This window comes from Oncorhynchus nerka, linkage group LG20 (assembly GCF_034236695.1).
Source record: "Oncorhynchus nerka isolate Pitt River linkage group LG20, Oner_Uvic_2.0, whole genome shotgun sequence".
NCBI lineage: Eukaryota > Metazoa > Chordata > Actinopteri > Salmoniformes > Salmonidae > Oncorhynchus > Oncorhynchus nerka.
Window position 1 is genome coordinate 52,495,895 of NC_088415.1, and position 14,103 is coordinate 52,509,997.

General features: G+C 45.4%; 1 protein-coding gene across 1 annotated transcript in view; it reads left to right on the top strand.

Moving 5' to 3' along the window:
- The window catches only part of LOC115102745 (rap guanine nucleotide exchange factor 4-like), a 46,726-nt gene that overhangs the window by 29,658 nt on the left and 2,965 nt on the right, over positions 1-14,103 (top strand). The window contains exons 5-21 of the mRNA XM_029623005.2: positions 735-807; positions 900-964; positions 1,584-1,690; positions 6,748-6,869; positions 7,103-7,286; positions 7,407-7,491; positions 7,651-7,711; positions 7,788-7,864; positions 8,197-8,343; positions 8,824-9,004; positions 9,192-9,270; positions 11,691-11,841; positions 11,922-12,010; positions 12,500-12,524; positions 12,629-12,707; positions 12,789-12,935; positions 13,802-13,899. Coding sequence (XP_029478865.1) covers positions 735-807; positions 900-964; positions 1,584-1,690; positions 6,748-6,869; positions 7,103-7,286; positions 7,407-7,491; positions 7,651-7,711; positions 7,788-7,864; positions 8,197-8,343; positions 8,824-9,004; positions 9,192-9,270; positions 11,691-11,841; positions 11,922-12,010; positions 12,500-12,524; positions 12,629-12,707; positions 12,789-12,935; positions 13,802-13,899 — 1,770 coding nt within the window. The remainder of the gene's footprint in view (positions 1-734; positions 808-899; positions 965-1,583; positions 1,691-6,747; positions 6,870-7,102; positions 7,287-7,406; positions 7,492-7,650; positions 7,712-7,787; positions 7,865-8,196; positions 8,344-8,823; positions 9,005-9,191; positions 9,271-11,690; positions 11,842-11,921; positions 12,011-12,499; positions 12,525-12,628; positions 12,708-12,788; positions 12,936-13,801; positions 13,900-14,103) is intronic.

Genomic DNA, 14,103 nt, shown 5'->3' on the forward strand with positions numbered 1-14,103 from the left:
TCTTTGACCCTGATTAGAATACAGCCTCGTGTGTGTTTGTTAGGTCATTTGAGATGTTCACATGTAAACGGTCCCTAGGTGACAACGGGCTTTGTTTTGAGGGAAGGTTGTAGGCTTTGTGTGCGTGCTCGTTCGAAAGGGAAGGGGGGGGGAAGATACCTAGTCAGTTGTACAACTGAATGCCTTCAACTGAAATGTGTCCCCCGCATTTAACCCAACCCCTCTGAATCGGGGGGGGGGGGGGGGCTGCCTTAATGGAATGTGTGGGTAAAGGGGGTGGAGCTACTCGGGGTCATATATTGATCTAATGACCAGAGCGTGGCTTTTTTGGCATTTTATTTGGATCCCCATTAGCTGTTGCAGTGGCGGTAGCTACTCTTCCTGGGTTCCACACGAAACATAAAACGTGACAAAATACATAACACTAATAGACGAGAACGCCAACGCAAATGTAAAATAAGAATACAACTTCAAGGTCCTGTACTGCATACACATACACCATTATTCATATACATTCAGCATATACATACAACATATTCATATACAGCGTGTACATACACATGTGTTGTTGTGAAGTGGTGAGTAAAGGCTCTAGAGCCCGGTTCAGATTAATGGTAAAGTAGGGTCAGACAGATGAGGTGTGTGTGTGTGTGTGTGTGTGTGTGTGTGTGTGTGTGTGTGTGTGTGTGTGTGTATCGTTTACGATGACCAGTCCTGCGTGCGTTGTGTTGTAGAAGTACCGTCAGTGTATGGCTGGACTTCTGGCCCCTCCCTATGGTGCCATGGAGAGTGGATCCAACAATGATCGTGAGTAACTACAATGCAGTTGACTGTATAATCTAAAGATAGCATATTACACACATCACCATGGTGATAACTCTGTCTCCCTTCTCCCTCAGGGCTGGCAGACAAAGACAGTCTAGGTTCCAATACTCTCAGCCTCATGAACAAGTCTCTCAGCAAGGTAAGATGGGCCAGTGTCAATGTTATACCGTGACGGTAATATCCCTTATCGTGCTCAACTAAACCCAAACTACTGTCTTTTCAAATCTGTATACAGTGTAAGACTTTAAGCTGCGGTGTGTGTGTATTCTAAAAGTGTTCACACAACCAAACACGCAGGCACACACACACACACACCGCTACCTCTGTAGTTATGCTAATGAAAGGTAATTCATGTTCACGGAACAAAAGGTACCATCTGCCCAATTATATGATGCCCTCTTTTGTAGTTCTGAGCTGTGGCAGAAGTAGCTCTCTGTGTGGCTGTGATTTGGGTTTTTCTCCTATTTTCTCACCTTTCATTCATGGCTCCACCATCGCAGACAGCAGTTGTGTGGTTGCTATGGAAACTGGGAGTGTTACGATAGGTTGGGTGGTTGTGATTCACGTCTTAGCGGGTATATAGTAAATGTGAGGGGGATGGGCGGGGCTTTTGTTGCCAGGGGCATGAAATGAAAGCCCCCTGGATTTCTCAGCACATCCTTTAAATGATTAAAACCTGGAGGCTGAGACTCTCACTATGATTGCTACTGTCTAGCTAGTGCTGACGGAAGGATGTTGTTCCTGTGTGACGTCTCCAGGTTCAGTCAGAGAGGCTGCAGCGAGGGGGGAAGGTGATGCGGAACGCCATCCTCTCCAGAGCACCCCACATGATCAGAGACAGGAAGTACCACCTCAAGACATACAGGTGTGGGTGTACGTGTGCATGTGTTTCAATGGCGTGCGGGCAAGGTCGGTAGCTGGGTGAGCACGGGCTGTTATGAAAGCCAGATTTACTCAAATAAACCTTGATGAAGTTCCCCATGCAACAGATAGCTCCAACACAGACTATTAACCCGAAATTGACAAAAATGGTCACCAAATGTAAATACCATTGTAACCAAGATACACAAGCGATAGCTCTGATGGTGGTATATCTCATATCAGCCGAGAAAAGGGCACACTGCTCAGCTCCGCTCAAGCCATACGTCGATGTGGTTTCCACAGTTACATCTGATAGGTGGCACCAAAAACGACTCAAAACGTCAGTGTCATCAAAACAAGAAATCAAATGCATTGAAAGGGATTCTATTCTCATGAAGTAGCCTCACCCTCAACAGCAGCCTAACCCTTCAATTGTAAAGGAAAATGCACTTAGGCCTACCTTTACTTTGAAATAAAGTCAGTTCGTCTGGCGAACCTCTCGGTGAAGTCCCAGCAGAACTCCATGTCCATTACTTGACTTTTCTGCCTTCGTGGTTGTAGTGTAGTTGGTCGCATTCGTCTTGCAGAAGCCAAGGCTCGGGTCTGAATTGAATGGCGGGAGAAGCCCCTTTCCCACTACGGCCACAAAGCATAAGTGAATGTAGGGATATCAAACGTTCAGCCCCTATGGACTCTCTAGTCTAGTGTGCCTGGTTAAATTGTGCTTATGAGCATTTTCATGGTTAAAGTAGAGAGAAATGGATGGAAGTGTGTGAGTGTGCTACAATTACTATCATTATATATTAAAATATTGACATATTTAATTATGTAATTACGCTAATTCCCCCATGGTGGACAGAACGTGTTACTACATTACAAATGTTTTTACCACACAAGAATGACAGGAAATACACATCATTTTTACCCCATATTGGTGATGTTAGTATTAGAGTTTATAGTCATCGCGATCTTACAAAATCAATTGCTTAAAACCGGCCAATATCTTTGGTTTAGTACAAGTGTTTTTGTCGTCCGCGCCAGTCCGTAGTGGGACTTGGAACGTAGCTGTCATTTTCAGACCATTGTGGCTCAAATTCATGGATTTGAGGGTTAAGTTATCATTCAAATGAAAGTCAACTCCTGTCGTTATTTAGAAATCAACGTGAGGTGGTGATTCGTTGAAATGATCCAGTCAAAAAAGTGTTGTTTCCTTTTCAGGATTGGCCATTTACCTAAATCATTTTCTCACAGGTACTGTGTAAATTGACAAATGGGGATGACAAGTTGTCACCTATCGACACATACATTTAGTATACCGAAGTTTTTTGAGGTTTTTCTGATAGAAGAGTGCCAAACGGTTATTGGCCCAGGTCCATTGAATTGTCCAATTCACACACTTATCAAGAGAACATCACTGGTCATCTCTACTGCATCTGATCTGGCAGACTCACTAAACACAAATGCTTCATTTGTAAATTATGTCTGAGTGTTGGAGTGTGACCCTGGCTAGCCGTTTACTTAAAAAAAGAAAATTGTGCTATCTGGTTTGCTTAATATAAGGAATTTGAAATGATTTATACTTTTACTTTTGATACTTAAGTACATTTTTAGCAATTCCATTTACTTTTCATACTTTAAAAAAATTACTCAAGTAAAATATTTAAGGTATCTTTACTTTTACTCAAGTATGACAACTTAGTACTTTTTACATCCCTGCCAAGTGGACAGGACAGTGGAGTCAGGGAAATCGAAAGGGGGAGAGCATAACCACCTACGTCACCAGCTTCATTAGGAAACGTATTGGCGACGTTGTCCCCACAGTAAAGGTTCGCTTCTTCCCCAATCAAAAATCCCTGGATTAACACTGAGGTTGGCGCTAAGCTAAAAGAACAGGGCTACCGCACACAGGGCAGACAACCCTGAGGCTATGGCTGAGGACAGGAACAAGTAAAAGCAGTCTCGCTATGACCTCCGCAGAGTCATCAAACGAGCAAAAGGACAATATTGGAATAAGGCAATCATATTACACAGGCATGTGGTAGGGCTACAGTCCATTACGGGTGACAAAGGAAGACCCAGCCGTGATCTGCCCAACGATGCCTCTCTACCAGACTAACTCAATGCATTTCATGCACGCTTCGACAATAACAAGACCCAGCCATGATCTGCCCAACGATGCCTCTCTACCAGACTAACTCAATGCATTTCATGCACGCTTCGACAATAACAAGACCCAGCCGTGATCTGCCCAACGATGCCTCTCTACCAGACTAACTCAATGCATTTCATGCACGCTTCGACAATAACAACACTGCGCCGTGCGTGAGGGCCGACCCAGAGGACTGGATGATTTCCCAAGGCCGCGGGGCCAGACGTTATTACTGGGTGAGGTTCTCAGAGTATGCACATAATACCTGGCAGGCATACTGTCCTTTTCACCCTCTTCTTGTCCCCGTCTTTAATCCCCATATGAGGAATACATATGTGAGAGTGCTGTTCATTAAATGCAGCTCGATGTTCAACACCATTGTCCCCTCCAAGCTCGTCAACAAGCGTAGGACACTGGGACTGAACACCTCCTTCTGCAACTGGATCCAATACTTCCTGGTGGACCGACCCCATGTGGTGAGGGTAGGCAACATCACCTCTGCCACATTGACCCTTGATTTGACTGGATAGTATGTGACGATAGATATTGCGTCGTCAGTGGATCTGTTGGGGCAGTATGGAAATTAGAGTGGGTCTGGGATGATGATGTTGATGTAGGCCATGACCAGCCTTTCAAAGCATTTCATGGATACAGATGTAAGTGCTATGGGGTGATAGCCAAGATCACCTGTCTGAATGACTATCTTGGTCGCAGGGACTATGGTGGTCTTCTTGAAACTTTTTAGGTAAGTATTACCTCCCGGGTCATTAAGAGGTTGAAATGTAATAGAAGACACTTAAGTGCCAGCTGGTACTCATCCTGGTAATCCATCTGGCCCTGCAGCCTTATGAATGTTAATCTGTTTAGAGGTCTTGCTCACATCGGCAACGGAGAGTGTGATCACACAGTCACCAGGAACAGCTAGTGCTCTCACGCATGGTTCAGTGTGGCTTGCGCCTTAAGCAAGCATAGAAGGCATTCAGCTTGTCTGGTAGGCTCGCGTCACTGGGCAGCTCATGGTTGGGTTTCCCTTTGTAATCCGTGATAGTTTGTAAGGCCGGATACATCCAACGAGAGTCAAAGCCAGTGTAGTAGGATTCGATCTTAGTCCTGTATTGTGGAACGGATGGCGTAGCAGGATTTGTTTTATAAGCGTCCGGGGTTTGTGTCCTGCTACTTGAAAGTGTCAACTCTAGCCTTTAGTTCAGTGTGGATGTTTTGCCTGTAATCCATGGATTCTGGTTGGATTATGCTTCCTTGGCACTTATTAATGGAGCCGGTGACTGATGTGGTAAACTCCTGGACCATATTCCAGTCTGTGCTAGCGAAACAGTCCTGTAGCTTAGCCTCCGCTTCATCGGACCACACCCGTATTGAGTGCGTCACTGGTACTTCATGTTTGAGTTTTTGCTTGTAAACAGTAATCCGGAGGATAAGGTTATGGTCAGATTTGCCAAATGGAGGGCAAAGGAGAGCTTTGAAGGCGTCTCAGTGTGTGGAGTAAAAGTGATCTAGAGTTTTTCCCGTCACTTGTTGCACAGGTGACATGCTTGTAGAAATTCGGGAAAATCGGATTTCAGTTCCCATGCGTTAAAATCACCGGCCATTGGGAACGCCGTCTCTGGGTGAGCATTTTCTTGTTTGCTTATGGAGGTAAATACATAAACAACTCAGGCGAGCAGAACCTCGGGACTTCTTTAGTATTAGAGATTGCACACCAGCTGTTAATAAAGAGACACACACCACCCTCCTTACGCTTATCCGACACTTCCATTCTGTCGTGCCGATGCATCGAAAAACGAGATAGTTGTATATTATGCATGTCCTTGTTAAGCCAAGTTTCTGAGAAACATATGGTATTACAGTTCTTCATGTCCCGTTGATAGTCTCGAACAGAGATTGTCCAGTTTGTTCTCCAGTGATTTTTATACATTCGCCAATAGAACAGAAGGTAGAGGCGGTTTATTTACTCGTTGCCGCAGTTCCATCAGGGTGTCCATACACCGGTCTCTATATATCGCCGTCTCTTTCTCTTCCGAGTGTCGAGGATTAGGACCTCGTCCAGGGTGAGCAGTATGTCCTGCGCCGACGACCCGTTGAAGTAGACATCTTCATCTAAATCAAGTTTAGTGATTGCTATATGTACAAAAACATTCAGTCAGCGCAACAAAATATACCTTCTAGCGCCATTCTGATTCTAGTCGAAACATGGCGCTGCGCTTCGTGCATATATTATAACAACATTTTGTGCCTTTGTTGTTCATTTTGGTGTTCAGCTGTTTTTTTTCTCTCCAATTGTTCGCTCGCACATAAAAAATACACGAGGAAAGTTGAAGTTTGGTAGCTGAAGTCTAAGCCTCTTCGTTGGGGATTGGTCAACTGTAAGGGTGGGAACTATGGATGGGATTTTTCAATTAAGTGTTTGTTAGCGCCAGCTGCTTGGCTGGCTAGCTAGACTAGCAGCATAGGCTTACTCGTGCAGAGAAAGCAAGCAAGCAAGCCAACCAACTGACCTAAAGACCTGTATAACTTTTTAATCAAAAAGCATAATAAGCTTTCCATTGGCAAAACCGAAGTAAAAGGTTTGGTAGCAAGGCCCAGCTAGCTAGCTATTGTTAACACACAGGGAGTATGCGAGCACAGTCGTGTGCTTACGCCTTGCCGAGTTCTGCTAGGGGTTCTGCTAGAACCGAGTTCTGCTAGAACCTAGTCTGCAGTCGCCCTCCTCCGGTGATGGCAAAAAGCAGATGTTTCTGGTTTTCAGGGATACCGTATTTTCAACCCCAAAAAAGTAAACACCTGCTACGTTAGGTTAGCAGTGGCCTTAAGTGCTTGTGCACATACATACAGTACAGTATGCATGCTTGTGTTACTTTATTGTCACGCTGTGTGTGTGTGTGTTTGTCTTGCAGGCAGTGTTGTGTAGGTACAGAGCTGGTAGACTGGCTGGTGCAACAGAGTACCTGTGTACACACTCGCTCTCATGCTGTAGGGATGTGGCAGGCTCTGCTGGAGGAGGGAGTACTGAACCACGGTGAGACTACACTGCCCTCTAATGGACACAACACTTTCAAAGTTATTTAACCAGTTCATGACATATAGGGAGAATCTCAATTGCATTTCTTCCTCACATCCTCTCTTCTCGACCTCCTTCTCAAAACCCATTGGATGAAAAACTTTGTTCCCTCCCCTTGGACCTTTTCCAGCTTTCCCACTATGTTGGGTCAGTGATTTACTTACCGTTTGTGTGTGTGTGCCTCCCCCCAGTGGACCAAGAGTTGGGTTTCCAGGACAAGTACCTGTTCTACCGTTTCCTTGACGACGAGGAGGAGGACACCCCGTTGCCTAGCGAGGAGGAGAAGAGAGAGAGTGAGGAAGAGCTTCCTGAGACCATCCTCTTCCTTGCCCAGATAGGACCTGACGCCCTACTGCGCATGATCCTCCGCAAACCGTCAGTACCACACACAGACACACACACACACACACGCTAAACACTCAAACATGCGTTTGATCTAATACATTTAATTTGAAATGTAATGTAAATCTCCTCTCTCTCTCTGTGTCTCTCTAGTCCTGGTCAGAGGACAGGTGATGATCTGGAGATCATCTATGATGAGCTGCTTCACATCAAGGCCTTATCCCACCTCTCCAACACTGTGAGTCTTATCCCACCTCTCCAACACTGTGAGTCTTATCCCACCTCTCCAACACTGTGAGTCTAGACTCTTTTCATTTCGGCAAAGCCACTTTGCTCTGACGAGCTCATAGCAGTAGTCCCAAATGCTAAAATGAACTGTCTTTATTTTTTTTTGCAGGTGAAGAGGGAGCTGGCCAGTGTTCTGATATTTGAGTCCCACGCCACTGCAGGGACCGTGTGTAAGTCCTGCTCTCACGTCCATACTGTGTGTGTGTGTTTTAGGGACACGCGTTAAGTTGTCTCTTCTCCTTCCAGTGTTTAACCAGGGTGAGGAGGGCACATCCTGGTACATCATCCAGAAGGGCTCTGTCAATGTGGTCATCTACGGCAAGGTAGGACTTGTGTGTTCATGTATTTTTGTCTGGAAATATTTTCACATGATTTATGGGCCTACACCAGATGATACTTAGAAAACTGGTTCTGACCAACAATAATGCTGCTACATACAACAGCTGGCTTCTATACCCCTGGGGAGACCTGTGTCACAGTTTTGGAAACTGACTTTGCTCATCATAATTCGTCACAGTGAATGACAAGTTTAAGGGTCTCGGATTACACACACACACACACACACACAGTTGGATTGGTCAGAATATTCATTCATGCGAGCACTTCTCTAGCTGTCTGAATCGTCTGTTTTTTAACCGTGTGTGTTTCTCACCAGGGTGTGGTGTGTACCCTGCACGAGGGAGATGACTTTGGGAAGCTGGCACTGGTGACAGACTCCGCTCGAGCTGCCTCCATCGTCCTCAGAGAAGACAACTGTCACTTCCTCCGAGTGGACAAGGAAGACTTCAACAGGATACTCAGGGTAGAGTTTAATACTGTACCAAATATTTGTTTTATAAACTAACCCAAGACAGACCACAGCCTGTCATTTCCAGTGGGAGCAAATTCATCATAGTGGGCAGAACAAGAAAGGCGTTGGGCATAGCCAAGCACGAGCTAGTCAGACCCTCATGGCGTGTTCTATGTGTTTTGCATATTTCCATTAGGAATAACTAAATGCGCCCTTGCACTCCTAAACAACTAAATGTTTTGAGACTTTGGCAAAGGGTACAAAACTACAAAACTTAGTCCACTCTGTTTGCAGTTTTGGGAACAGAAAACTGAATTGAGATCAAATGTTTCATTGATGAGAAAATGAGTCATCACCATATTTGGTGGTGAGTGGAAATGCCAACTGGATGCTCCAGATTTATAGGTCCGGTGAAACGTCCGGTCTAGTTGTTCTGTGACTGTACTGTTTGCTACAGTGTGCAATACTGGACCGTACTGTCATTGACTTTAGGACGTGGAGGCGAATACAGTGCGCCTGAAGGAGCATGAGCAGGCTGTGCTGGTCCTGGAGAAGAGTCCCAGAGCCTCTACTCTGGGAAACATCAAGTACACTGTGATGTCTGGAACCCCTGAGAAGATCCTAGACCACTTCCTGGAGACCATGAGGATGGACACACACCACGCTGACCCAGGTACACACACACACCTAGCTTCCACACAACCAGGTAGAGATACACTGTGAGTTGCCAGGGTTGAGGGGCCGGTACAGGACTGGATGATGGGTTGGTGGATATGAATGAATATCTGTTTTCTAATATTATTCCCTTTCTTCCTCTTTTCTCTTTCTCTCTTTTTCTCTCCCCCCTCCCCTCCTCTCAGATCCTGCGGTAGATGACTTTGTCCTCATGCACTGTGTCTTCATGCCTAACAGCCAGTTCTGCCAGCTGCTCATGGCACAATATCCTTTTCTCCTTCCAACTCTCTTCTCTTTCACTCCATTATTCTCTCCTCTCGCTTTCTCCCTCTCCTTGTTTCTCTTTCCAACTCTCTTCTCTTTCACTCCATTCTTCTCTCCTCTCGTTTTCTCCCTCTCCTTGTTTCTCTTTCCAACTCTCTTCTCTTTCACTCCATTCTTCTCTCCTCTCGTTTTCTCCCTCTCCTTGTTTCTCTTTCCAACTCTCTTCTCTTTCACTCCATTCTTCTCTCCTCTCGTTTTCTCCCTCTCCTTGTTTCTCTTTCCAACTCTCTTCTCTTTCACTCCATTCTTCTCTCCTCTCGTTTTCTCTCTCTCCTTGTTTCTCTTTCCAACTCTCTTCTCTTTCACTCCATTCTTCTCTCCTCTCGCTTTATCCCTCTCCTTGTTTCTCTTTCCAACTCTCTTCTCTTTCACTCCATTCTTCTCTCCTCTCGCTTTCTCCCTCTCCTTGTTTCTCTTTCCAACTCTCTTCTCTTTCACTCCATTCTTCTCTCCTCTCGTTTTCTCCCTCTCCTTGTTTCTCTTTCCAACTCTCTTCTCTTTCACTCCATTCTTCTCTCCTCTCGCTTTCTCCCTCTCCTTGTTTCTCTTTCCAACTCTCTTCTCTTTCACTCCATTCTTCTCTCCTCTCGTTTTCTCCCTCTCCTTGTTTCTCTTTCCAACTCTCTTCTCTTTCACTCCATTCTTCTCTCCTCTCGTTTTCTCCCTCTCCTTGTTTCTCTTTCCAACTCTCTTCTCTTTCACTCCATTCTTCTCTCCTCTCGCTTTCTCCCTCTCCTTGTTTCTCTTTCCAACTCTCTTCTCTTTCACTCCATTCTTCTCTCCTCTCGTTTTCTCTCTCTCCTTGTTTCTCTTTCCAACTCTCTTCTCTTTCACTCCATTCTTCTCTCCTCTCGTTTTCTCTCTCCTTGTTTCTCTTTCCAACTCTCTTCTCTTTCACTCCATTCTTCTCTCCTCTCGTTTTCTCCCTCTCCTTGTTTCTCTTTCCAACTCTCTTCTCTTTCACTCCATTCTTCTCTCCTCTCGCTTTCTCCCTCTCCTTGTTTCTCTTTCCAACTCTCTTCTCTTTCACTCCATTCTTCTCTCCTCTCGTTTTCTCCCTCTCCTTGTTTCTCTTTCCAACTCTCTTCTCTTTCACTCCATTCTTCTCTCCTCTCGTTTTCTCCCTCTCCTTGTTTCTCTTTCCAACTCTCTTCTCTTTCACTCCATTCTTCTCTCCTCTCGTTTTCTCCCTCTCCTTGTTTCTCTTTCCAACTCTCTTCTCTTTCACTCCATTCTTCTCTCCTCTCGCTTTCTCCCTCTCCTTGTTTCTCTTTCCAACTCTCTTCTCTTTCACTCCATTCTTCTCTCCTCTCGTTTTCTCCCTCTCCTTGTTTCTCTTTCCAACTCTCTTCTCTTTCACTCCATTCTTCTCTCCTCTCGTTTTCTCCATCTCCTTGTTTCTCTTTCCAACTCTCTTCTCTTTCACTCCATTCTTCTCTCCTCTCGTTTTCTCCCTCTCCTTGTTTCTCTTTCCAACTCTCTTCTCTTTCACTCCATTCTTCTCTCCTCTCGTTTTCTCCCTCTCCTTGTTTCTCTTTCCAACTCTCTTCTCTTTCTCTCCATTCTTCTCTCCTCTCGTTTTCTCCCTCTCCTTGTTTCTCTTTCCAACTCTCTTCTCTTTCACTCCATTCTTCTCTCCTCTCGTTTTCTCCCTCTCCTTGTTTCTCTTTCCAACTCTCTTCTCTTTCACTCCATTCTTCTCTCCTCTCGTTTTCTCCCTCTCCTTGTTTCTCTTTCCCCTCCCGTTTCTCTTCTTGGCATATTCAGTAGGCTACATATAGGTTACAGTAATGTTATACATTGCCCTTTTGTCTCGGGGCTCCCGAGTGACGCAGCGGTCTAAGGCGCTGCATCCCAGTGCTTGAGGCGTCACTACAGACACCCTGGTTCGAATCCAGGCTGTATTACAACCGGCTGTGATTGGGAGTGCCATTGGGCGGCGCACAATTGGCCCAGCATTGTCCGTGTTTGGCTGGTGTAGTTAGTTATTGTAAATAAGAATTTGTTCTTAACTAACTTGCCTAGTTAAATATGGTAGTAGGTTCCAGGTGCACCGGTTTGTGTCAAGAACTGCAACGCTGTTGTGTTTTTCACACTCAACAGTTTCCTGTCTGTATCAAGAATGGTCCACCATCCAAAGGCCATCCAGCCAACTTCACACAGCTGTGGCAAGCATTGGAGTCAACACGGCTAGCATCCCTGTGGAACGCTTTCCAGCACCCTTGTAGACTCCATGCCCCCGAGGAATTGAGGCTGTTCTGAGGGCAAAGGGAGAGGGGTGCAACTCATTATTAGGAAGGTGTTTCTAATGTGTGGGTACACTCACTGTAGTTGTGCTATATCTTTAACCCTGTGTGTACCTACCATGCGGTGGCTCCCCCGGGTTCGGAGCAGGAGAGGTTGGAGTACGCTGTGACCTCTAAAAGACGAGTCCTCAATCTGGCCCTGCGCTGGGCGGCAGTACACACACACCATCTACAGGAGGAGCAAGCAGCACTCACATTCCTGGAGGTACACACACACACACACACACACATACACACACACACACACCTGAGGAGTTGTCTGAGTCTGTGTGTTTCTCTCTGTAGGAGCTGTATGGGAGTGTGTCCAGTGACTCACGGATCCTCAGAGCTCTGAAAGACTTTGTACCCGACTTGGAGAAGGTCGTCAAACTACAGTATGTAAACCCTGACCTCTAACCTTGGTTGTTTAGCAACAAAACCGAAGCGTGCGTAGCTATGGGGCAAAATAGACGGGGTTGGCTTAGATTGTTGACAGGATGTCAACGATATTTAGTCTCCAAATGTTTATTGAAAAATGAAATACATTTGCACAATGTGCACGTGTTGTCTCAAATGCATCGTTACAGTTGTTGGTTAGCTAGCTAGCGAGTTTTAGCCATATTAGCATTGACATGAAATCAGTCAAAACAAGACATGGTATCAAGAACAAGCTGGAACGAGCTGAAATGAGTCACTTACGATTCCCCACGTGGCAGCGTCTTGTCGTTGTTGCCAGCTACAGTATCTGGCCACCCAGAATCACGACAACACACAGGTTGAAGCCCCATTGAAGCGTGCGCTTTGTTTTTGCGACGTCGGCAAACCCATCCGTATCAAGACAATGCATTAATACATACATCTGTTCTCTTGTTTCTGTTCTTCAGTTCAGAAGAGGCCAAATTGAAAAAGGTACACACAGACTATGTTTGCTGGTGGTGTCTGTGTGTGTGTGTGTGTGTGTGTGTCTGTAAAAGTGTGTGATGTGTCATTTTTATCTCTGTGGCCTGTTTCAGCAGAAGATCCTTCTTAGAGAGTTCAGCAACGGAGACGAGAGACTAGCGAAGAAACAACCCATCAGGAACTGTGACGAAAGTGAGTGTGTGTTTGTGTAAAAGAATGCGTCTTTCTGCACATGATTAAAAACATGTTAAAAACGTGTGTGTGTGTGTGTAGTCCTGTTGAAGGTGTACTGCAGTGACCATACCTATACCACTATCCGGGTTGCCGTGGCAGCCACAGGGAGAGAGGTGACCAGTGCTGTGGCTGACAAACTGGCCACAAACGATGACCTACTATTGGTCCACCTCAGCTCCGCAGGCGGTGAGGAGCCAATCACATCTCACTTCATTCATAGTGAACAAAAAATATAAATGCAACATGCAACAATTTCAGCGATTTTACTGAGTTACAGTTCATATAAGGAAATCAGTCAATTGAAATAAATAAATTGGGCCCAAATCTATGGATTTCATATGACTGGGCAGGGGCGCAGCCATGGGTGGGCCTGGGAGGGTAGGCCCACCCACTGGGGAGCCAGTGGGCCAATCAGAAGAAGAAAAAACACCCACAAAAGGGCTTTATTACAGACAGAAATACTCAGACCATTCCACAAGTGAAGAAGCCGGATGTGGAGGTCCTGGGCTGGTGTGGTTACACATGGTCTGCGGTTGTGAGGCAGGTTGGACATACTGCCAAATTCTCTGAAACGATGTTGGAGGCAGTTCATGGTAGAGAAATTAACATTAAATTCTCTGGCAACAGCTCTGGTGGACATTCGTACAGTCCGCGTGCCAATTGCAAGCTCCCTGAAAACTTGAGACATCTGTGGCATTGTGTTGTGTGACAAAACTGCACATTTTAGAGTGGCCTGTTGCTGTCCACAGCTCAAGGTGCACCTGTGTAATGATCATGCGGTTTGATCAGATTCTTGATATGCCTCATCTGTCAGGTGGATTGATTATCCTGGCAAAGTAGAAATGCTCACTAACTGGGATGTAAACCAATTACTGCACAGCATTTGAGAGAAATGTGTTTTTGTATCTATGGAACATTTCTGGGATCATTTATTTCAGCTTACGAAATATGGGGCCAACACTTTACATGTTGCGTTTAATATTTTTGTTCAGTATACGTATAATTTATTACTGTCATTTTATATTCCAACGTGTGTGTGTTCTCCTGTACAGAGAAGCAGATGCTGAAGCCCAATGATGTGTCCGTATTCTCCACTCTGAGCATCAACGGGCGTATGTTCGCCTGTCCCAGGGACCAGCTGAATGCTCTGGTGAGAGAGAATGGGGACTAGAAATATGGCAAAATGTTGTCTTTGAGCCACAACCATACTGTACATCAGGGAGCATCAACTAGATTCAGCCCTGGGCCGCTAATTTTTTTTTTTTATAATAATAATTTTATTCTTGAGCGGATGGTCACTTGGCCAGAACATAATTACAAAGAATTTGTAGACTGCAAATTGACCGCAAGAAGC